The sequence below is a fragment of the Lampetra planeri genome, chromosome 23, assembly GCF_965212315.1.
Source record: "Lampetra planeri chromosome 23, kcLamPlan1.2.h2, whole genome shotgun sequence".
NCBI lineage: Eukaryota > Metazoa > Chordata > Hyperoartia > Petromyzontiformes > Petromyzontidae > Lampetra > Lampetra planeri.
The window spans coordinates 1720468-1745736 of NC_136129.1; the positions used below are offsets into that span (position 1 = coordinate 1720468).

At 53.1% G+C, this 25269-nt stretch overlaps 1 protein-coding gene across 3 annotated transcripts; it reads left to right on the top strand.

Annotated features, from left to right (window-relative positions):
* The first annotated feature begins 1984 nt into the window (after positions 1-1984).
* Positions 1985-24761, top strand: ASRGL1 (asparaginase and isoaspartyl peptidase 1). Of its 3 annotated transcripts, none has more exons than XM_078604737.1 (7): positions 1985-2476; positions 9909-10137; positions 10299-10441; positions 11411-11562; positions 14022-14140; positions 21469-21579; positions 22697-24761. In XM_078604737.1, the coding sequence occupies exons 2-7, from the start codon at positions 9942-9944 to the stop codon at positions 22957-22959; spliced, it is 984 nt and encodes a 327-aa protein (XP_078460863.1). In that variant the 5' UTR covers positions 1985-2476; positions 9909-9941; the 3' UTR covers positions 22960-24761. The 3 variants fall into 3 exon arrangements, with proteins under 3 accessions (XP_078460863.1, XP_078460862.1, XP_078460861.1); XM_078604736.1 differs by having other exon boundaries at positions 1985-2469; XM_078604735.1 differs by lacking the exons at positions 1985-2476; positions 9909-10137; positions 10299-10441; positions 11411-11562; positions 14022-14140 and adding an exon at positions 18770-20178.
* Positions 24762-25269: the final 508 nt, after the last annotated feature.

Sequence of the window (25269 nt, forward strand, 5' to 3'; positions counted from 1 at the left end):
AGGTGGGCGAACCCACATTTTACCCCACAGCCCGCGACCTGCTGGCCGATACACTTGTGGGACAGAGGTGGGGAGGCATTTATTTAACTTTAAATCATCGTTTCGACTTTCAGCTGCCGCGCCTGGAGGTAAGAATTCAGCAAGCCAATCAGAGTCTGCAATCGTCCTGGAGGAATCCGAAAAGCTACTAAGCTCTTCCCCCCCCCCCACAGATGTCCACCAACAACAACAATAAAGGGGGGAGAGGAACTCGCCCGAGAGGATGTCGAACCGAGGAGATGGACCGATGGAAATCAGTTCACATCGCTGTCAACCCATCACGGGTTGCCCCGTATTCTTCTTGTACAGGGAAATTGAGTTTTCAGGTCCATACGGCGTAGAGCCGTTTCAATACGGGCACAAAAATGTCTATGTGTTTGTGTTTCTCCCTCGTGATGGGACTTTGTAGAATGAATGTTGAGATTTATAAGGGACACGGGGTGACCAATAAGGTCTGAATTGATCTGTAATACGGTAGGGCACTGATAAGAGTTTGACAACTATCAGTTCAGGTGATTGGTGGATCGTTTTACATTCCACACACCGTTCCGATTGGTCGGCTATATTTATCAGTGAGGTACACTCGAATAATTATCATCTCCCTAATTTGTAGTGTTTTGAGAGCCGGTGTGTGTAAGTTGGGAGACTCTATCTGACGAGCCAATTCCTGACAAAACTCAGAATCCCCATGTACCGAGTGGTAACTCGGCTTTCGCGCCCAATATTATTCACGATTAAAGTTCTTTGGATTAGATCGCAGAACACATTCCTGCGGAGGGAGTTGGTAGGAACGTTGGGTTGTTCGGTCAATGGCCAGGGTCAACGGCGGCGTGGTGTATTCCGCAAATATGGCCGACTGTGAGGGCGGGCACAAGCCGGCGTGACAGGTTAAACGTTGAGTTATATCAGGGCACCACGGGGTGACCAGCCCCTCCCCACCCAGCCCCACCCTCCCCTCCCCACCCAGCCCCTTCCCACCCTCTCCACCCAGCCCCACCTCTCCCATTTTTGGATGCACGACGGACGGACGGACACAATAATCCCCTGTGTGCTGGTGGAACCAGGTGCTTCCTACCAGTAAAATATTCACGTGTCGTTAACCCACCCACCACCCGACGCCACCAATGAGTCGGGGTTTTGTCGCGTGAACAAAACGTGCAAGACGTGTCTGTGAGTACTTCAGCCGGCATCGTGGGGTGATGGCGAGCAGCAGTTTGGCATCCCCAATGGGCAATTCTGGCAAGCCGCCTGATGAAGCTGGCTGTAATCACCAGCGAAACGTCGTACTCCAATTGTCAATGTTGGGGCTTTAATCTCGCCATAGACTCCCCCCCCCTTTTATGAATAAGGGGCCGTCCATAAATGACGTCACGCGATTTTGGACGATTTTTGACCCCCCCCCCCACTTCGTCACACGGCATCACAAAAGTCAGACCCCCCCTCCCTCAAATATGACGTCACAAAGCTCTGTCCCCCCCCCCCCCAAATATACAACATGCTTCAAATCGCTTTAGACTATTGTCATTGTAGTGCGTATTTAATGTGGCGCTGCACTCTGATGTTGTAGGAGAAAACATTTATTAAAAAGTCTATTTAATTAAGTAGAACGTGTTGTCTATATTCATTTAAAGTTGCGCATTTTAATGTGACGTCACATTTCTCAAACACCCCCCCCCCCCATCGTCACAAATGTCTGACCCCCCCCCCCCAGGTGCGTGACGTCATTTATGGACGGCCCCTAAGAATCCCCACACCCGACGAGTCAACTCCCTCCAGCAGTGGATCGAGCACGTCACGGCTCTGCTGACGAGGACGTCACCGCTATTCCAGCGGGCGCTGCGCTTCGGGTATCGCTCCGCCGGGCTGTGATTCGCCCTCGCCGCGTCACGGCCACAGCGTGGAGGAGGCGGCAGGTGCCGTCGCGAGAAAAATAATCCCCGTCCCCTCCTCCCCGCGTTTAGTGCAGGAACAGAGGAAGGCGAATCTGGGTGTGGGGGCCTCCCCCCACCACCCCCTCACACACGCAGATAACTAATGTACAGCTCAGGATCAAGTATAATCGATCCACTGCTGGATGGAAATCCTCTCTCTCACAGTTATTCACAATCCCTGTTCAAAACCAACGACACGGCGATTACATGATTTCGCTTTGCATTCGATTCGGGAATCGATTTTTTCTTTTCTCGCCGTCAATCGCCTACTTTGTGGTCGATTATTAAAATTACAAATTGTTTGTTTGTTCTCTATCATGTTGTAGTTAGTTATGTGAATGCTCATTCGTGGTCACAACACATCATTTGTACGCAAGGGATAGTGCAAATATTATATAGCGAATCGAAAACATCGATTCAACTCCCGGTCAGCTGATCGGGATGTAATCGTCAGCTGGTCGCGTGCTGGACTCTTGACTGAGAAGCTACCGGCGGGGAGGTGAGTGGTGAGTAGTGAGTGAGTGGTGAGTAGTGGGTGAGTTGTGTGTAGTAAGTGGTGAGTAGTGGGCGGTGAGTGGTGAGTAGTAGGTGGTAGGTGGTGGGTGGTGAGTGGTGGGTGAGTCGTGAGTGGTGGGTAGTGAGTGGTGGGTGGTGAGTGGTGAGTAGTGGGTGTGTGGTGAGTAGTGAGTGGTGAGTGATGAGTAGTGGGTGGTGGGTTGTGAGTGGTGAGTAGTGGGTGGTAAGTAGTAGGTGGTGGGTGGTGAGTAGTGGGTGGTGAGTGAGTGGTGAGTGAGTGGTGATTAGTAGGTGGTGAGTAGTGAGTGGTGAGTAGTAGGTGGTGAGTAGTGAGTGGTGAGTAGTAGGTGGTGAGTAGTGAGTGAGTGGTGAGTAGTGAGTGAGGATGGTGTGTGTGTGTGTGGTGAGTAGTGGGAGGTGAGTGGTGAGTAGTGGGTGGTGAGTGAGTGGTGAGTAGTGGGTGGTGAGTGGTAGGTGGTGAGTGAGTGGTGAGTAGTGGGTGGTGAGTAGTGAGTGGTGAGTAGTAGGTGGTGAGTAGTGAGTGGTGAGTGAGTGAGGCTGGTGTGTGTGGTGAGTAGTGGGTGGTGAGTGAGTGGTGAGTAGTGGGTGGTGAGTGGTGATTAGTAGGTGGTGAGTAGTGAGTGAGTGGTGAGTAGTGAGTGAGGCTGGTGTGTGTGTGTGTGGGGAGCGGTGGTGTAGTGGTTAGCCCTACGCTGCGCTAGGGCGAACACCGGTGACGATCATCTGAACCGCTCCTGAGCCTCCCCCCTAGGTCGACTCAGCCTCAAATGAGTACCTGGTGCGGTGTGTATAACACTGCCGCTAGGGAGACAAAGGCGGCCGGGCGTGGTGCTGGCCACCCACCCCCTCGTGTGGCCCTTGTCGGTGCTCGCGAACAGCAACTTGACCCCAACAGTCGACACGGGGCGGGGGGGGGTATCTTTGCTCGTGGCCATGCTGATGATCTCTCATGAGCGTGGACCCGGAAGGCCACAGCTGAGAGAGGCTCGTGGTGAGGCCTGCGGTGTTTCCCTCCCGCCAGACTGCCCTTCGTGCCCGGCCCGACTGCCCTCCCGCCCGACTGCCCTCCTCCTGCCCGACTGCCCTCCCGCCCGACCCGGCCCGACTGCCCATCCTGTCCGTCTGCTCGCCCTCCTCCCACCCGACTGCCCTTCCCGCCCGACTGCCCTTCCCGCCCAACCCGACTGCCCTCCCGCCCGACTGCCCTCCCGAGACGGGAGGAGAGAAGCCGCGTGGACTAGAGGACACGCTCGTCAATCAATCAATCATGACAAGGAAACCATCACAACGGAGACTTTGATGCAGCGGTCATGGTTCTTAACTTTAACTGCAGCCTTGCACCCCTTTGGTTCCCAATCGTAAAAACAATGTACAATGTTAATGAATACGTAGGGGTGGATGAGAGAAAGTAAAGCTGTAACTTACGTTGCCACGTGCTGAATTTGTCTTTTCTATTATTTGCCTTCGAAACAAATCTGGCCCATGTCTCCCACCCCCCCAGAAACGGCATCTCACAGCATGCCCAGAGGGAGCTCTGTGATGCACCCCAGGTTAAGAAGAACCACTGCTCTAACACTCCGCCCAACACGAGCACTACTCCTAACCACACACTAATCCTACCACTAATACTACCACTAACCCTACCATACCAATAACCCTACCCCTAACACTAACCCCACCACTAACACTACCACTAACACTACCACTAACCCTACCCCTAACACTACCACTAACCCTACCCCTAACACTACCACTAACCCCACCCCTAACATTACCACTAACCCCACCCCTAACACTACTACTAACCCTACCACTAACACTACCACTAACCCTACCACTAACCCTACCACTAACACTACTACTAACCCTAACACAGTGGTGCACAACCTTTACTGCAGCCTTGCACCCATTTAATTCTCGATCGTATTTTTTCAATAATGTTAATAACTACCTTGGGGTTGATGAGACAAAGTAGTTGTGTAACTTAACATGCCCCGTGCCTTAACTTGGGTTTTCGATGATTTACCTTCTAAAGAAAATCTGTCCATGTCTCGCACCCCTCCCCGCCGCCCCAGAAAGGGCACCACCCCACGCACCCCCAGGGGGTGCTGGGTGGTGTACCCCAGGTTAAGAAGAAGAAGAGCCACTGCTCTAAGGCAGCGGTCCCCAACCTTTTTGGCACCAGGGACCGGTTTTGTGGAAGACAATTTTTTCACGGACCGGGTGGGGGGGGGTCATCATTGGGTTATTCCCCCTTTTCAAAGAAGCTCTCCAGCGACGTTTGTTTTTACTCATTGTGGCTTATAGGGGTTAGAGCTTGTGGGCTCATCAACACTGTGACTGCGACAAGTGCGCAGTGTGGGAAAGAGGCGCGGATGGAAGTGGTCAATAATAAAACAATGGGGGCGGGGGCCACGCGCGGACTCACCGCTCTCCTCCTGCTGTGCGGCCTGGTTCCTAACAGGCCACGGACCGGTACTGGTCTGCGGCCCGGGGGTTGGGGACCCCTGCTCTAAGGGAAGCAAGCGGGATTGGGTAGGCCATGTCTACGGCTCGAAGGTACGACAATGGTCGAGACGAACCAAAGGAGGGGAACACGCCCCAGAGAGGACGGTAACCGCGGAGATGGAGCGACGAAATCGGCTCGTGCGCAGCAGGAGCGAGATGGATCGTTGCATCGGAGAACCGCCTGCAGGGGCGACGGCTTGGGAGAGCGAAGGCCTCATTGAGTGGATGGATAGAACCACGGCTGATCACGATGGTGACAGTTGTCTTGCGAGAGCATCGGGTGACGGAAGGGGCCTTGATCCACGCGTCAGGGTAGCGAGCCTCTACCTGGCGGGTCTAACACCTTGGCAATGCGGTCTCTGGCTCGCTAACCCCTCGCCTGCCAGGGTACGCGATCGTCGGCGCCAAGCGGTCCACGGTTGTCGAGATGTGGATTAGGCAGTGGGTGGTTCAAAGTTCAAGAGCGTTGAGCCGTCAAAGTTCAAGAGCGTTGAGCCGTCAACGGCTGGGACCCTGGGTTCACATCCAGGCAGCCGCCCAACTGTGATTAAATCCAGGTTCTCGAGTGTATAGTGGAGATGTTGTATGCCTCAGCCTGGTCACAAACAACTCCGCAAAAACAATTGAATTCTAGCTTTTTTATTACTCTCATTCGACGAGCATTACTCCAAGGTGGCAGGGCTGGTCGAAAACACTGCCTCCTGTTTTTATCAGATGCAACCTTGCAAGGATTTTGCTCTATGACAGTGGTTCTTCTACTTCACCTGGGATGCACACACCCCCTGCGAGAGATGCCCTTTCTGGGGGTGCGACACGTGGCCAGATTTTGTTTTCAAAGGTGAATAATTTAAAACACAAATTGAGCATGGGCATGTCGAGTACAACTACTTTGTTTGATCAAACCCGATGTATTTATGAACCCAACTTTTTTTTACGATTCAGAACCAAATGGGTGCAGGCTGCAGTGAAAGGTTAAGACACCACACTGCTCTGTGATGATATCGGCGTCCGTGGGCTGTTTTATTTCTCGGGGGTACAAATGCACTACTACTGGAAAATTACGAGAAACGTTTATTCCGTATGGCATTTTTATGAATGTTTAATGCTTGCCTATGGGCTATGCATTAACTAGAGCCTTGCATGTCAGCTGCCTTGTTACTTTGAAATCCTGTGCAAAAGCTTGGTCCTACAAACCCGAGGTTTGTCAATGAGAATCTTTCCAAATTGTATTTCTTGCAATATAAGTACTCTCTGTAGCTTAGTGGAACTCGTTTCCAAACACCCCTTCATGGGCCCTGCTTCATAGCGCTCTGCCATCCTCTCTGCCATCCTCTCTTCATGTTCTCGTCATAGCTCTCTGCTCTGAAGAAGGTGCATTCCCAAAAACGTCGCCATTTCTTTACGTGGCGGTGTTGCTGCCGTGTGTGTTTTGGGATTACGTTATTGATGCTTGTGCGCAGCGTCTTTTGTTCAGATGGGTCTCGTGTCGTCTTACCGGACCTCCTGTGTATTGAGCAACGCGCATTGGCACGCAGCATTCCAGCGTACAAAAGCTCCCGTCCTTATCCACACCACCAGTTCAAGAGAACTGAATGAGCCTGGCGCCCGTGAGTGTCGTTTTCAAAATCGCCCACTCGAGAGTTGAGAAGATGCGGCCACCCCCGCCGCCACCACTACCACCACCTTAGGCACCGTGCCAACGGCGGCCACTGTCGGTCGTTACCTTGAAGGCGACGAGGTAGCAAACCCCCATACGGCCCTTCGTCTCGGTGAGGATCACAGCCGGCGTGTGGTGGCCACGTGGCCACCAGCTGGGCAGCAGCTGGCCAGGTGTGGGCCCCCGTTTTTAGGTTGCTTGAGAGCGCACTCTGCTACGCTTCTGAGCGCGTTTGCCGCCCACCCAATGGGATTGGCCCCAACGGTTGTAAAATAACCACACGAAGAGGAGCGGTCTCCGGCGAAGCGGTGAAAGTCGACCGTGTGAAATACTCTTATATAAGCGCACAACTTTATCTGTGATGAACGCTGCACTTTCCGTCGTCCCTGCGCCCCCTGCATGAACGACGGAGGCGCAGGGACAGACTCTCGATTACGTTGGAATCGATCTGCAGACGGCCAGCAGCTCTGTGTCGCCTTATCTCGATCCCGCAATCCCAAACAGGTGAAAGTCCGCATCGAACCGAACCCCCAGCAAGGCCATCTACTTAACGACTAGAGAAAATTCACACGAAATGTCGTTTTCAATGAAGTCTTTCAGATCTAAAATGATACAAGCTTTTAATGATGAAATAAAATTATCTAATTAAAAACATAATACAATTCAAAGATGTTTCATTTTACAACTGCAAAACGTAGCATCGGGTGCTTGCGTGAATGCGTCGTTCGTGTGCAACTTTTTACGTGACTTTCCTGGCCAAAGGCCGCGGATGGTTGCTCGGGAGCGCCGCCGTAGGCGCGGCGCCCCCAAACAACCCCTCGTCGTAAATTGATAAAAATGCAGAAATCGCTGCCAGGGCAGGTTCGTTCGGCGTGCGATCGGTGCGTACAACGTCTAAAAATAAATTGCGGCATATCGGCGTCATGCTTTGTACAGGTATTGCGACAGTAATGCCTCCGAGCTGCTTGTCGTTCCCGGAACGTGCAAAATAGCAATTCAGTTGATGACGCATCCTGTCCAAGCCCAGTTGCCTTAACTGTCAATAGTCTGTCCCTCACCAGCCCTTTGTTCTCTGTCCCTCACCACTTGGTGTAATCCCACGCATGCCACCTATCCGTGCTGCTGATGAAAGTGCTGTTTAATGTACGTTGAACTTCTTTCGCACCGTACGTAGCGAACCGTGCTAATCGGAGGTGCGGCGGAAGGTCAACAAACAGAAAAAGTAGCTCTAAAGAAATTAGTTTTCAGTCTCGTGCAGCTTGGAGCAATTCCACCGCTGAAAAATGGCAAAGATATAATTTTCGAGGAGATGTCTTAAAGTGAAGATCCTGAGCCCTATTGAAAAACAATAGTTTAGTAACTTTTTTTTATTTTTGTGAAATGTTCCTGCCATGGTTCCTCCCAGCCTTGGTCTTGTCTCAAATGTCGCTGAAAATATTTACAAAAGACTCAGCACCTGCGACTGTCACCTGCTCCCGCCACCACCTGCCCATGTGTAAAACTATACACGCGGCACGCATGCACACACACGCGCTCACACACGCGCGATCACACACACGCGCTCACACACACGCGCTCACACACACGGCCCTGGCAGCCTCGTAGGAAAACAGAGAAAATAATTAGGGCAAAGATTCGCAATTGCATCAGCTTGCACTTCCCAGGTATTAAGATCGACCTCTGTATTTGCTGACGGCTGTGAACGTCGCAAAGGTCAAACCGCACAGGCTCATTGCAGTGCTTTGATGGAGACAGATTTAAAACGTTGATCTATTAAAAACTTAACTTATTTTTTATTTTACCAGGTAAGGTCCCTCTGAGCTGTGTAGTTGTTTTTAAGAACCGACCTGGCTGCCATAAATGCTAGCTCAACGAAGTGGCTTATCGCGTGGAAATTTGTAGCAGCAGCCAAATATTCTGAACACGTTTTTAAATGTGGAGGGAAAAACCGGAGGAGAAAAATCCACGCGACCACGGGGAGAGAGACACGCAAACTCCGAATATACAGCAGCAGGCGTCAGTGTCAGGATCGAACCCGCGACCTCCTGTACACCAGGCGAGGTAGTTAACATCTCCCCACCACGGCAGTACATCAAGTGGATTAATTTCCATCTGTCTTCCATCTGTACGAAGATAAAGGGTTATACCCCACCCCCCCCACGTGTTTAAATGGTAACTTGCGGAGTTGACCAAATATCCCGAATGTACGGCCACAGAGCTTGGGCGATTGTTAGCAGCGCTGGTTCTGGCTGCTGTGGCGTTACAAATTTGCGTGTATATTGATATTTAAAGCGAACGTGTTGACAAAGTAAAACATGACGTGAGAGTTTCAGCGTGGGGATGGATGTGCTTTCCGGATTAAAAAAAAAAAATCTGAAGATCCGATCTAGTTCATGAAATGTTAGATAATCCCGTTTTTTTAATATTGGGATTGATCCAGAAACATAAAAATATATTACCGGCATGACATCACTTCCCTCAACAGTGGCGTCACTTCACACTAAGATCTGAAAAATAAGAATAGGTTTTACCATATCTGGCAATAAAACAGGTGCTTCGATGTTAAAAAAGTTGATACCTTTTGCAAGGAATAAATTACTGCATGACCCACACACTTTACTTGTGGTGAAAATGCAGACAAACATGGCTCTGATAACCTTTGGAATTGCCTTTGAAACTGATTGGCCTACACCAGAGACAGAAGCCTGTCCCGAGACGAATTTAACCATATTTGTACTTTTATTCTTATTTATGTAGTACCGCAGAAGGATACTTTTATTATGCATTCATTTATTATTTCACTCGATTTTTCTTCCTATTAAGATAATGGTAAATAAATCCAGAGTTCCTTGCACAGAAACTTTGTATATTGACTATTTGCATATTGAGGTATTTACTATATCAGGTGTTCATACAAAAGTCAGAAGTTGACACAAAAAATCCGCCCAGCTCTGCAGTGAGCGATGTTCCCACCGCAAACGGAGACGTTTGCGAACAGGTTGTACGAACAGGTCGTACGTAGTTACAATTTGCATACAGGAACATCGTATTCCATGTGATGCGTGTCTGTTTAAAATACTCTAAACCAGTGGTTCTTAACCTTGAGTGCAGCCTTGTACCCCTTGGGTTCTCAATCGTTGAAACAATTATAATGTCAATAATACGTAGGTTTGATGAAACAAAGTAAAGTTGTCGCGCGACAGCGATGAAAAACTGCAAACTCTTCTCTGTTCCAGAAGGGGACCTCGCGGGCGCCAGCCGGGAGAGCCATGATGGAGGGCGTGGAGGTGGTGGTGGTGCACGGCGGCGCCGGCGTCGTCAGCGACGACCGGGCCGAGGCCTGCAGGGTGGGCGTGAAGCGCGCTGCGGCCGAGGGGGCCCGCGTGCTCGCCGCGGGGGGCTCCGCCATGGATGCCGTGGAGGCGGCGGTGGTGCTGCTGGAGGACGATCCCAACTTCAACGCCGGTAGGGCGCTCACGTGACCCCCCCCCCGCGCGTGACCCCCCCCCCCCCGCGTGACCCCCACCACCCCCCGCACGCGACCCCCCGCACGCGACCCCCCAACCCCCTCATGTGTGACCCCCCGCCATTCCCCCCCCTCCCCCGCGCGTGACCCCGTTGCGCAGGCGTGGGCTCGGTGCTCAACGCGGAGGGGGATGTTGAGCAGGATGCCCTCGTGATGGACGGCTCGCGCCTCGCAGCCGGCGCCGTCTCCTGCGTGCGCAACATCGCCAACCCCGTGCTCCTGGCCCGCCTCGTCATGGATAAGGTGCCGCGCTACCCACCCTCGCCCTGGACAGGTGGATGTATGTATGTATGTTGAACTTCTTTCGCACCGTACGTAGCCAACCGTGCTAATTGGAGGTGCGGGGGAAGGACAACAAACTAAACAAAAAGCAATTCTAAAGCAATGAGGTGTCAAGCTAGATGATGATGATTTAAAAGTGTATCACAGCTCCCAGTGGCTGCCTAATATCGGAAGGGAGAGCGTTCCAGACCGCTGCAGAAGCGCATCTGAAAGCGCCGCGCGATGCGGTGATCCTTTGTTCCATGGCCAGCCAAAAGCCGCTGCTGCCAGGATGACCGGAGTTTGCGTGATCGTGGTTTATCAGCGAGTTGGAAGGATGGATGCAGAGTTGGACGGGTGGACAGGTGGACACGCGGGCGGTCGCAGGTCATTGTTGGGTTAGGCCATGTTATGATCTGACCAAAATGTGTGTGGATACTACCCTCCAATATCTGACACAGCCAGACAAATTAAATTGTCACGCATGCAAGCGTTGAACCACGCGCCGATTAGCATTTGCTTCAGTTCGCTCACCGGTGATTTGAAGGGCAATTCCTCACAACTCAAGTTAGCTGGAGATTGTATCTTGCCGCTATATTTACCGGTGAGTGAGCTGACGCCATAAGTCCTCCGCATATATACGGGGCCCCCAGAGGCACGTGGCAACAGCGAACGGCGATGATGCTGCTGTGACCGACGTCTCCTGATGAGCATGAAACCGGTCAATAGCTGTGACTTTGTACCACCGCTGACCACTGGGACGATCGCGTCTTCCCCGCTCCTTGGGCTGGCGGCATAAACGACGACAAGAAAAAAAACTGCCGTGCGTTCTGGACAAGGCTGTACGAGGTTTTGCGTGCGCGATGCTTGCACACCGCCGGCCGCGTGCAAGTGAGCGCGGGTGGCTAAACACCGGCCTCCGTCTGCCTGCGTGCGCGCGCGCGGTGGCAGACGAGTCACGCGATGCTGACGGGGAGCGGAGCGGCGGCATTCGCGCGCTCCCAGGGAGTCCCCGAGGTTCCCGCGGAGCAGCTGGAGACGCCGCGCTCCCGCCAGCGCTGGGAGAAGAACCGGCGGCCCGACCCCCAGCGCCACCCAGACGAGTAGGGCCCCCCCCTCACTACTCCCACCCCCCACCCACCCCCTACCCACACTGCACCAGTACACACCAAAGTTCCCTCTTACCTATGTATACAAATGAACTATGTTTCTAGTCTCTAGGATAGTCTACGGGTCCACTGTTAGCCTTCCGCAGTGGTGGCCAATACCCCAAGCACCGTGATCCACCCTGGTGCTTGTCACCGGGAAGCTACGACCAACAATCGCGTGGGAGGATTCAACCCTGCAATGTACTCCAGACATAGCAAGTACACACGCCGACTTGGTAGAAGTGATGTGTTTCAGTGATCTTCATTGCAAGGCCACCGCGGGCCCACTGGCAGCCCCTGGTGGCCTTTAGCGCGGGCCCTGACGCGCACCCCTCATCGTCATCATTGTGTTGTCACAAGCCCCCAATGGTTTCAAATGGTGTGGCGGCCCTCGCACTAATGATGGCTTATCGGCGAAAGTGGCGTCCCTCTCAAACTTAGTGAAGCACACTGCTGTTTAATGCACAAATTCTTAGTCAGGGGATTTGCATTTGCCATCGGCCGTAAATAAATGTTCTGTCTGCCAATGTCTTTGTTCCGAGTTGTCCTGATATCCACAACAAAATCGCTCACGATGATCCACCCGCGGATCGCGATTCACGTACTGGCCTCTACCGCTCTATGGGATGGCTCACCGCCATTTACAATAAGTGAAAAAAGCATCATCATCACCTGCCTCCTTGGGCAGGTTACATTCTGAAATGGTATGAGAATAGTATCACATTAATCTCATCACACACAAACGGTTTTGTCAACTAGTTTGTGTCACGCGTGTAGTGTCAACGATTCATAGACAGAGTTTCTAGGAGACACTTTCTTTATTAACAACTTCCACGGTCTCGTCCGCACACTCTCCACACGAGCTCAGCCTGTACACAACACCGGCTGTCTAGCACTGACGGAGCTGACTGAGATAGCCAACTACTCTCCTTCGTAGCGCAATATCTAGAGGAGACGTTGAGCGACGACGACGACGAGATGACAGCGACGACGAGACGGGTCCACTCCCAGCACCGGCCTGGGGCCTCCAGACGGGGTCCTCCATGACCCTTCCCTAGTTCCTCCTCCTTGCCCACACATCGTGCTCACACCCTCACCGGCGTGTGAGCTGTCTGTCCACCACAGTTGCCGCTGCTGTCCACCAGCTGGCGCTATTGCACTACACATGTATTTACTCCCACTCGCATTGACAAAGCCACTGTGGTGAGATGTTAACTATCTCACCTGGTCTGCAGGAGGTCGTGGGTTAGATCTCGACCCTGACGCTTATATAGTTGGAGTTTGCAGTGTCTCTCTCCCCGTGGTTCCTTTGGATTTTTTTCCACATTTAGAATCAACATCACGCGTTTTGAGTATTTGGCTGCTGCTATAAATGTCCACGTGATGATAAGCCACTTCATTGAGCTATCATTTGTGATAGCCAGGTCGTTTCTGAAAAAAAAGCTACATAGCTCAGTGAGGCCTTACCTGGTAAAATAAAAAAATAGATGGAGCCGGTGCAGAGCCACGCTTGACATTGGAGAAGAAGGGAGCCCACAGACACCAAGGCAATAGAGCCTTCCATAAAGCACACATACACACAATGGAGTGCTGCTCAGCGAACACAACGCGAGACAACATGGATCTACCAAGCGGCGTCTAAATGCGATCGCGTCTCAGGGCACCGCACAAAAATAGAGAGCTGTTGTGGTGCTGAGAGGCAGCCAACAGACTCGATTCTGATTGGTTGTTCCCCGTCATGGCGTGGCACCTGTTTAAAGGAAGCCTGGTCTCACTTCCTGAATTCTCATTGAAACTAAAAAAATTATATTACCAGGTAAGGCCCCTCTGAGCTATATCGCTATTTTATAGAAGCAACTTGGCCACCACAAAGATAGCTCAACGAAGTGGCTTGTCACCACGTGGACATTTATAGCAGCAGCCGAATACTCTTAAATGCACGTCGATCCTAAATATGGAGGGAAAAAACCAGAGGACCCAGAGAAAAATCTACGTGACCACGGGGAGAGACACCGCAAACTCGAAATATACAGCAGGCGTCAGGGCCAGGAACTAACCCGCGACCTCCTGCACACCAAACGAGGTAGTTAACAATTTGCCACATTGAGGCCCTGGGTACTTTTTCCCTGATGATGCCTCACCTATTCACAAATCAAACATCGTGTCCGTTACTAAACTTGGACTCGGTTGCGAGATTTGCTCTTCAACTCGCCAACAATAATTTGTACGCTGTTTAAACGCTCGTGCACGCGACAATCTAACTCGTTTGTCTGTGTCGGGTGGCGGAGGGTTGCACGACACACGTCTGTTTAGATCACTTACATGGCCTCACGAAAACAATCAGCCGATAGTAAAACTACATCCCGTGGCGACGCCTCCCTGTGGCTGTGGCGCTCTCCCCCCCCGACTGGCAGGCTGCACGGCACCGTGGGGGCGGTGGCGCGGGACCGCTCCGGCAACCTGGCGTGCGCCACGTCCACTGGAGGGATGACCAACAAGATGGTGGGCAGGGTTGGAGACACTCCGTGCATTGGTGAGTCACGCCGACGGCTGAACTACATCCGGTGACGCGGTTGGTCCATGGGGGTGGCCCGGTCACCTTGCGTGGCTGTCGGGGGCCGGCGTCGCCAATCGCCCCTTTTCGTGAGCTGCCCAACCGTAAAAGTTGCGCACTTAAGTTGGGGGCCGACTTTGAAGCGGGCTACGACGGAATCGCCGATCTTGCTGATGTTAGCCAATCAAATCGAGGGGGCGTAGTGGGGTTACACGACTACTCCAAGTATGGCTTGCCAATGAATCACTTGCCAATTAATTGATTGCCAGAGAATCTCAACGAATCGTCATTTTAAAGATGGCTGCCCGTTCAATTTTGCGCCACTGTTGGATTGACGGAGCGGAATCGATTACGATCATGCCTCGATTTACGATCCACAATGACCATATATGGGCAAAGACAACGCTTCCTTGGGCCAATGCCTTTCTTCCATATATGGGCAAATCACCGATCGGTGATCTTGTCGCGTGTCCAAATTCATCATGGTTAAGCGCCGCACCCGTGGTCACCACCCCCCCGCCTCCTCGTGATCCGTGGTGCAAACAAATCCCTCGAGACGCCGGTGTACAGCACCAAGAGCAGTTTATGGGAACGCTGTCGCAAGAGGTCACACGTCTGGTGCAACGGCTCCTTCGCTGACTCCGCGTTGATGAATGAATGCCCCGTCCGTGGCCGCACTCGCGGGCCTGGCACGAGGTCCCTGGTGCAAACTCTCGGTTGAGGGTCTCACCGGAAGCCTCTTTTGTCTCCTGGATGTGTTTCTACTTTCTTGCACCGGAGAACCTCCTCGGTGCCTGGCCTGAGCGTGAGCGCCGCCAGGGTCGGGAGAGGCCTCGTACCGATACGTCCCGTGAGCGCCACCGGGGTCGGGCAGAGACCTAGAGCCGGGCGGGCATGTGGGCGGGCGGGCAGGCGGTGCGACGTCAAGCGCAATCACAACAACGACGATAACAACAACAACGGGCGTAGGGGAAAAGGAACCAAGTGTTTTAATTCGGGCTCTCGTGACAAACTCGTGTCAACAATAGTTAGAAGATACTTCGTGGAGGCACAACGCATGCACGCAAGGGTGTGATCGCCCACAGGTTTGTGTGAAAAGGATTTTTTTTCGTGTTTTGTCAAATTATTTTATATCAGATCTCAGCTGTGAAGGCTCAGTGAGCCGAGGGAATGCAGGGCTGGGCTCGTTACACCCCGAGATGTACTCCTGCATGGTGGGGGTGGGAGGTCAGTATGAAATATGTTGAAGATGATGTTGAAGTAATCGGTTCAAATCCAGCATCGATGCTGGGCGACGTTTGATCGATGTGGGGCCTGGGGAGATGAGGGAGACCCGGCGCTTCGTGGATTTCGCGAGTGAGCCTTGGGCCCTCTATTTTGACGCCCGGTTCCTGGCAAGGCCGCTCGTCGACCCCAAATGGCGGCTTTGCGGCACGCGCCGTGCGTTGACCGTTACTCCCCCAAAAAGCTTTCACCGCACCTCCCCCCACCCACGTGCTGCTTGCTGTGACGAAGGCAAGGGAGAGATGGCCCGCTCAGTAGTGCGTGGTGAAAGTTTCGAGAGAGAGGGAAGGAATGCTCAGCCTGAGCCTTCTTGCGATCTCGAGTCTCGACGACCAGTGGGGAAATGGCATTGCCTCTGAAGGAATTGCTCCGAGAGATGGCGAGGTGGCTGGGTAGTGGGGCGAGTCGGCTCGCAATATCAAGGGTTGACCAGTTCAACTCCCGGATGGGGGGGGGGGGGGTCGACTCAGCTCATCATCCTTTCCTCCGGGCGTTGATAAAAAGAAAATAGGTACCGCCTTGTGTCGGGGGGTGGGAAGTCACCAATGGTTGAATCAGAATTCTGAATCTGTATTTATCCTGGAGAAATTCGATGAGCTATGAAGCTCTTTTTTTTATCACAGATAAGACAATACAAAACATTGGAGTGCAAAGTAATTGTGAATGGTAAGAAAATCACGAATCAATAAATAGGTAAAGTAGATGAAGAACACAATTACCAATTGTACAAGTTCATAAATACTTCATGAAGTTGTACAGAGACTGTTCTGACTCTCCCCCCGTCATATGAATGTGGCTCTGCAGGGGTGGAGGGGGGGGGTGTTAATGGGAGGATGGGCACCCGAGCCTCGATGCCCGTTTAAGTGGCAGAAGCTTTGACTCGGGAACCACGTCCATGAATGATCGCGATTCATTTAATTTTCCCATTGAATGACATCTGTGAACTACTGGACATGTGTGAACTACTGGACATCTGTGAACTACTGGACATGTGTGAACTACTGGACATGTGTGACACTACTCGACATGTGTGAGCTACTGAACATGTGTGACACTACTGGACATGTGTGAGCTACTGAACATGTGTGAGCTACTGGACATGTGTGACACTACTGAACATGTGTGAGCTACTGGACATGTGTGAGCTACTGAACATGTGTGAGCTACTGGACATGTGTGAGCTACTGAACATGTGTGAGCTACTGAACACGTGTGAGCTACTGTACACGTGTGAGCTACTGAACATGTGTGAGCTACTGAACATGTGTGACACTACTGGACATGTGTGAGCTACTGGACATGTGTGAGCTACTGAACATGTGTGAGCTACTGTACATGTGTGAGCTACTGGACATGTATGAGCTACTGGACATGTGTGAACCGCTGGACATGTGTGAGCTACTGAACATGTGTGAGCTACTGAACATGTGTGACACTACTGGACATGTGTGAGCTACTGAACATGTGTGAGCTACTGGACATGTGTGAGCTACTGAACATGTGTGAGCTACTGTACATGTGTGAGCTACTGGACATGTGTGAGCTACTGGACATGTGTGACACTACTGGACATGTGTGAGCTACTGAACATGTGTGAGCTACTGGACATGTGTGAGCTACTGAACATGTGTGAGCTACTGTACACGTGTGAGCTACTGGACACGTGTGAGCTACTGGACAAGTGTGAGCTACTGGACATGTGTGAGCTACTGAACATGTGTGACACTACTGGACATGTGTGAGCTACTGGACATGTGTGAGCTACTGGACAAGTGTGAGCTACTGTACACGTGTGAACTACTGTACACGTGTGAAACTACTGAACATGTGTGAGACTACTTGGACTCCGGTGAACTACTGGACATGTGTGACCAAGAGCTTTACAGCTCATTGGATTCCTCCTGTAGTGTAAATATTAACATTCTGACCCCGTGCACCACCACCACCCACCGACCACCTTTTTGCAGCGCTCCTCAGCCATCTCCATGTCCCAGCTGGAGGACGCTGACCTCCGTCCCTGTGCGCCGGGGTGAGGAGATGGCATTTTGTGGCGGGCGGAGGAACCGCCCCAGCGTGTGCGCGTGTGTCGGGGTCTCATCGCACGTCGTCCCGCGCCATTAGCACCCCTCCCCGAGTTCCGTAAACCCGAGCTCCCATCGTCGTCGTCGTCGTCATCATCATCGTGGTCCCCCCGTCACCCCCCCGCTTATCGCGCCGTACGATTAATGGGGCGGTCAGGGGCAGGGGGAGGGTGCCGTATTTACTTTCTGTACATTCTGCGGACTGCCTCGGTACAATTGTCTCTGTGTGTGTGTGTGGGGTTACGTGTGTTCATGTGGAGTAAACACGACAAGGTTGTTCCACAATGGCAAGGGGGGGGCGGGGAGGGCTCGTGTTCACGCGGCCCCCCCCACCCGCTCGGCGAGGCTTGCAGTCACATTGAGTTTATTTTATATTTACTTTGTATCGTCGCACTGTGTTGATCCAGGGACAGCTACACCGAGCCTCAACACTTTGTTCTTCTTTACGGGGAGGGTTCCTGCCAAGTTCATGGTGATTGGCGTGGTGGTGACCACCCGTGACCTCACAGCGATGTACGCTTGGGTTTGATTCCCGACCCGGGCGCCTCTCTGTGGAGTCTGTGTGTTCTCTCTCCGCCAATTCAAGTGAGTGTGTGAGAGCGAGCGAGCGTGTGGTTGTGTGTAGTCTGTTTCTTCTCTCTCTCTCTCTCTCCCTGTTCTAGTGAGTGTGTGAGGGTGACTGTGTGATTGTGTGTAATCTGTTTGTTCTCTCTCTCTCTCTCTCCCTGTTCTAGTGAGTGTGTGAGAGTGACTGTGTGATTGTGTGTAATCTGTTTGTTCTCTCTCCCTGTTCTAGTGAGTGTGTGAGAGTGACTGTGTGATTGTGTGTAATCTGTTTCTTCTCTCTCTCTCTCTCCCTGTTCTAGTGAGTGTGTGAGAGTGACTGTGTGATTGTGTGTAATCTGTTTCTTCTCTCTCTCCCCTGTTTTAGTGAGTGTGTGAGAGTGACTGAGTGTGTGGAGTCTGTATGTTATCTCCCTCCCTGTTCTAGTGAGTGTGTGAGAGCGAGCGTGTAATTGTGTGTAGTTTGTATGTTCTTTCTCTGTTCGAGTGAGTTTGTGAGAATGAGTGTGTGGAGTCTGTATGTTCTCTCTCTCTCCCTATTCTAGTGAGCATGTGGGACAGAGTCATCTTGTTGGGCGACTTCAATGCCCGAGTTGGTCATGATGCTGGCACCTGGTCTGGAGTGATTGGAAGCCATGGGCCAGATCAGCTCAATAACAACGGTAGGAGGCTGCTAGATTTTTGTGCAGCCCATGGGCTTGTAATTACCAACACGCTGTTCTGGCATTGGCGCATCCACACCACATCATGGATGCATGCCGGGTCCAAGCAAGAACATCTGCTGGACTACGCAGTGACGGAACAGCGGATGCGGGCCCATGTCCTTGACTCCAGGACCTACTGTGGAGCTGATCTGCCCACTGAAATTGTCATCTGTAAGATGCGCCTGCCATTTTTCCACTCCGGTGGTAGGTGTACACCTAGGACCCGATTTAAACTCATAGTGGCCTGGTCTCAGCTAGCTGGTGAAAGATGCAAGCGAGAATTTCATCATCGCTTGCGGCTGGGGTTGGCATCGTTCCCTACTCCTGATGTCGAGGGGAAATGGGCGAGGTTTAGGACTGTGGCTCATGCAGCTGCAATGGCTGCTTTGGGTACACAGTCCAGACCTCCCCAGAGATCCTGGCTGACAGAGGAAGTGTTCAGACTGGCTGAGAAAAAGCGACAGGCCCACTCTCATCGTCTACAGCATCCCACGTCAGAGAATGAGGAGGCTTACCACAGCCTTCGCCTGGAGGTTCGGAGAGTCGTGAGGCACTGTAAGGATGGGTGGTGGTCACGGGTTGCTGAGGAGATGGAGTCTGCCTCAATGGCCCACACCTATTACCATCATTATGGGAAAAAAACGGTGATCTAATCTCCGACCCCCAAGAACAGGTTTGCAGATTTGCAGATTTGCTGACCATTTCTGTGAGGTCCTGGGGGAGGAAAAATCCCTCAGCCGGGAAAACATCATGGGACAAAGTGGGGTTGACCCTGCTGAGGCTGCGGGGCCTCAAATATTGGAAGAAGAAGTCACCCCCTGTGAGTGGCTGGCTGAGGTGCCATTTGTTGAGGAAATACTGAAAGCGATCCAGAGGCTGAGAACAGGAAAGGCACCGGGCAGAGATGATCTTCCAAGTGAAATGCTGAGGGAGGGTGGCGTTTGTGCACAGACTGCCCTACATGACATCATAATAACAGTCTGGACCACTGGACGGGTTCCTCAGGATTGGAAGGATGCCCTGGTAGTCCCCCTCTTCAAGAAGGCGGACTGCACAGACTGTAACAACTACAGGGGCAGCTCACTCCTCAGTGTGCCGGAAAACGTCCTGGCAAGTATTATTCAACATCGCCTTGCTAGGCACGTTGAGGAGAGGCTTGCGGAGCCCCAATGCGGTTTCAGGAAAGGGCGGTCCTGCACAGATGCCATATTTTCTTTCCGTCTGCTACATCAGAGGTGTAGGGAATTCCAACAAGACCTACATCTCTGTTTTATTGACCTAGTCAAGGTTTATGATACCATCAGTAGGCCTGGGCTCTGGGTTGTTCTTCATGCTTTTGGAGTTCCTGACCCTCTGCACACGATCATTAAGGACCTTCATGATGGTGAGCGAGCCCGGTACACTTCACGTGGCCTCAACTTGCACATAGCCTGGCACAAACTTCGTGGTGACGTCACCGCCACTTAATGGCGAATGGCGCTTGTTGTTGTTGAGTCTGTATGTTCTCTCTCCCTGTTCTAGTGAGTGTGTGAGAGTGACTGTGTGAGTGTGGAGGCTGTATGTTCTCTCTCTGTCCCCCGTTCTTCACGGCTTTCATCCGAGTTTCTCTGGTGTCTTCCCAACTCATGCAGCCAGCTATGGCTGCACAGTTTGGTAGTACATGTTATGTATATCGTTTATTATAAAATTTCAGTCACAGTTCCTATGATCACTGTTACATTGCTTTTATAGCTTTATTTTGGTGATTTCGAAAACGTTTTAGTTTAGCCATATTTGTTGTTGTACAGAGTTAGACTGATAACTTTAATCTAAATTGTCGTATGGTTGTTATTGTTTGACTTGCACCCCACTGGGATTTTTGCACACAACATTGATATACGGTGCTTTTTCTGGAAGACTTTGCTGTTTTTTCCTGGATTTTTCTGTTGCGTGTAGTCACTTTAAGATGTTTCTTGTTCATGTTTTGTTTGTTGCGGTTGCACCCGAGTCAAGAGCCGCATGGCTTACAGGGTTATACCAAATAAATGAAACTGAAATTGAAAGCTAATGAAACGCAAACACATTGTCACCGGTGTTGGCCAAGACATCCCAATGCTCAAAGATGCCCGACAAATTACTCAATGAGGCATCACACAAACAGCCACAGCAGCAACGTCGCCCCCTGCTGTGAGAACTCAGCAGGACCCTTTGGAAAAACAGTCTGGAGACTCGTACAGGCTTCCCTGGGTTAGACGAGGGAAATAATCATATTGGTGATAATATTATGATTGCCAATTTTGACCGTGATGCTGATGCACAATGGCCCGCTTTTATTTATTTTTGTAAATCGTCTCGGGATCTTGAACGTCCCAGCGTGAAGCAGAGACAGTGCATCATATTGACGCAGGAAAGACATTCACCCCACGATTAACCAGGGTGGCCGTGGGCTCGCAGCATGAATCTCTGGAGCATGCGGTAAGACACGTGGCCGTGACGGCTCACCGGAGCCACGTGGCCGTGTCCAGGTGCTGGGTGGATTGTCACATCGCAGGATCGTGAGAGGTAACGATGGCTTGGCAGGGGGGAGATGTTCATCCAGCCGCAGATTGACCATAGCTGATGGTGCTAATTACGGGGGCATGTGGTGATGACGGTGGTGGTGGTGGTTGTGTGGGCCCCGTGTGTCTCCGCACAGGGAGCGGAGGCTACGCAGACAACCAGCTGGGGGCGGTGTCCACCACGGGCGACGGGGAGTCCATCATGCGCGTGGTGCTCGCGCGCCTCGTCCTCTTCAACGTCCAGCAGGGTGAGGCACCGGCTCCATCGCCGCCGCGGTGGCCCAGCACAGGCACAGGCCGCCGCCACCTCCGGCTGGCACGGCATCGCGCGATATGGCCTCTGATGGTCGCCGGCACTTGCGCCGTGTGTGTGTTGTGCGTGAGTGTGTGTGTTGTGCGTGTGGTGTGTGCGTGGTGTGTGTTCGGTGTGTTGTATGTATATTGTGTGTGTGGTGTATGTTGTGTGTGTATGTTGTATATATCTTGTGTGTGTATGTTGTGCGTGTGTGTGTTGTGTGTGTATGTTGTGCGTGTGTGTGTGTGTTGTGCATGTGTGTGTATGTTGTGCGTGTGTGTATGTTGTGCATGTGTGTGTGTGTATTGTGCGTGTGTGTGTATATTATGCGTGTGTGTGTTATGTGTATGTTGAACTTTCGCACCGTACTTCACCAACCACGCTAATCGGGGGTGCCAGGGGAAGGATAACAAACTAAACGCACAAGGCAGTCGTAAGGAAATGAGTCCTCAATCTCGATGATTTACAAGTGCACAGCTCCAGAGTAGCAGCTTGAGCTTTCTTCATCTCATCGTCCGCTGTCAAGCAGCGTTCACCTTTTCTGCCTCTCGACCGCTTCTCCAGAAGCTCTTCCGTCGATCTCGAACTCCTGAGAACGGGGCTCAGTCCACGTCGGTTTCTCCGTCGTGTCACCGCGCTGCCCCACGCTGCCCCACGTGACCACGCTGCCCCACGCTGCCCCATGTGACCACGCTGCCCCACGTGACCACGCTGCCCCACGCTGCCCCATGTGACCACGCTGCCCCACGCTGCCCCATGTGACCACGCTGCCCCGCGCTGCCCCATGTGACCACGCTGCCCCACGCTGCCCCATGTGACCACGCTGCCCCACGCTGCCCCACGCTGCCTCATGTGACCACGCTGCCCCACGCTGCCCCATGTGACCACGCTGCCCCACGCTGCCCCACGCTGCCTCATGTGACCACGCTGCCCCACGCTGCCCCATGTGACTACGCTGCCCCGTGCTGCCCCATGTGACCGGCTGAACCACGCTGCCCCGCGTGACCACGCTACCCCGCGCTGCCCCGCGTGACCGCGCCGCCCCGGCGGGCCGACTGTTTCTCCTCCAGGCATGAGCCTGGAGGAGGCGGCCGACTCGGCGCTGAGTCACATGACGGCGCGGGTGGGCGGCACGGCGGGCCTCGTGCTGCTGGCGCCCGATGGCCGCTGGGCGGCACGCTTCAACTCGCTCCGCATGTCCTGGGCGGCTGCCTCGCCCGGGGCCGCCCTGCTTCACTACGGCCTCGAGCGCGGGGAGATCCTCGCCGAGCCGGCGCCACCGATGCCGCTCACCGCGCCCGGGCCTGGGTCTGGGGCTGGGCCCAAGCGGTGACCCGGGGGAGGGGGGGGAGGACGGTGGGCGGCGTACGTCGGTGTCGTTTGCATGCTAGCGGTGATCACGGGCGTGCGGGCGGGTGGCGCTGAGACGTCGGTCGGGCGCTGGGCCGGACGGGAGAGGTGGCAGCGACGTGCCGACGTGGGTAGGAGGGGAGATGCGGCTTTGTTAGCAAAGCCAGAGTGATTTACAATGAGGCACTGTTTACAGCCCTGAGCCAGCGATGGAAATCCCACATTCCTGTGGCGGGGGGCGAGTCTATCCATAAGAAGACTACCCCCACAACGTGGTACCCGTTTTATCATCCCCCTGGAGGGATGATGGGCTGAGTCGACCGCTGCTGGATGAATGCTTCGCCCCACGCCGCGTCGAGCAGGAGGGGGCGGTTTGACACGTCGTAAGCGAGTGGCAGCGCTTGCGAACGTCGCGAGCTGTACATTGGCAGCGTTTGCCTCTCGTGGAACTGACGGACGCGGCTTGGGTACGAAGAAGAATGGATTTGCGTGGAGGCTTCCCGCCGGTGTCTCGAGGCCTCGCGGCCACGTCGGCGACACGGGGCGCACGTGCCGGCGAGGCGGAGGCCCCCCGAGGAGCGTGTCGCTGTCCGCTACTGGACCCCCACATGGTCTGTTCCTCAGGTTCTCGTTTTAAATTCGCAGGAGGTGTGTTCAGAATCGCTGTGAAGGCGGTACGTCTGTGTGCGTCCGTGCGTGTGTGTGTGTGTAGGGAGCGGTGGTGTAGCGGTTAGCGCGGCGCTACGAACCTGGTGACCCCAGTTCGATTCCCACTCACAGCTAAAACTAGGGACGATTATTTGAACTGGTCCTTGGCCTCCCCTAGGTCGACTCAGCCTCAAATGAGTACCTGGTGCGATGTGTAAACATCGTCACTTGGGAGACAGGCAGCTGGTCATGGTGTTGGCCACCCACCCCCTTGTGTGCCGTGCTGGCCTTTATAGGTGCTCGCTAACAACACTTACCCCTACAGTCTGTTCGGGCAATATGGAGGATCTTTGTCCCTGGAGCGGTGGTTAGCGCACTGCTCTACGAACTCTGCGACCCGAGTTCGATTCTCGCTCATAGAAAACACCGGTGACGCTTATCTGAACCGGTCCTAGGCCTTCCCTAGGTCGACTCAGCCTCAAATGAGTACTTGGTGCGGTGTGTTAACATCGCCGCTGGGGAGACAAAGGCGGTCAGGCGTAGTCCTTGCCACCCACCCGCTCATGTGCCGTACCGAGCTTCATAGGTGATACTTTCGCCAATAGGTGACACTTTCCCCAACAGTCTGTTTAGGCTTCACGGGGGGTCTTTGTATGTACAGCCCGTTTTGTCACTCCACTGCTAGACGAGGGCTTCCCCCACGCTGTGTCTGTCTTGTGCGGTAGTTTATCTGTACTTCACCAGGGCGCTGCGGTGCTGCGGTGGTGAAAGGTTAACGACGTCGCCTGGTCTACAGGAGGTCGGAGGTTCGCTCCCGACCCTGACGCCTGCTCCTGCTGTATATTTGGAGTTTGTTTGTCTCTCTCCCCGTGGTCGCGTGGATTAGTTCTCTCCGGCTCCTCCGGTTGGTACCTCCACATTAAGAATCAACGTCACCGCGCGTTTAGAGTATTTGGCTGCTGCTATAAATGTCCACAAGCCACTTCGCCGAGCCATCATTTGTGATGGCCAGGTCGCTGCTGAAAACAAGAGCTGTACAACGTTTAGTTGAGTACTGAAGGAGCTTTCATCGATTGAAGCCGCTGTCATTGTGTTTGTTCCTGTGAAAATTAAAAGGTTTTTCCTGTGGCCCCTTCAGCCGCTCTCAAGCCGTTTCTTCTTCAGCGCGCGTGTGGCCTTCGCTCCGGCGATGACGAATTCCCCAGGTCGCCGGGACCGCGAGGTGACCACGTGCCGTCGTCCCCCTGATCTTCCGCTCGCTCGCTCGCTCCCCGCGGCGTGACCCGAGCGGGTCGCTCGTTGCGAGGATTTTTGTCTCGCAGCGGTTTTTGCGGTGCGGACACAGCGACCGCCCATCCCGGTTGACGCTTCGGCGCACGTCAACCGTTGGATACTCGGCGCTGTCCACTATGCGGTGGACGTCAAACGTCCTCGTGGTGTCGTTCACAAAAAAAATGGGCCGCTGTGAGCACGCGCAAATTTACTCATTTGGGGAATGCGTCGTGGTGGCATCGGCCACTCCTTGCAAAACTAAAGTTCACCATGGGAGTCCAGTTCACCATATTAGTCCAGTTTATCATGGGAGTCCAGTTCACCATGGGAGTCTCTTTAAGTGACCACTTCATGACTGTTATTTATTGAAGGA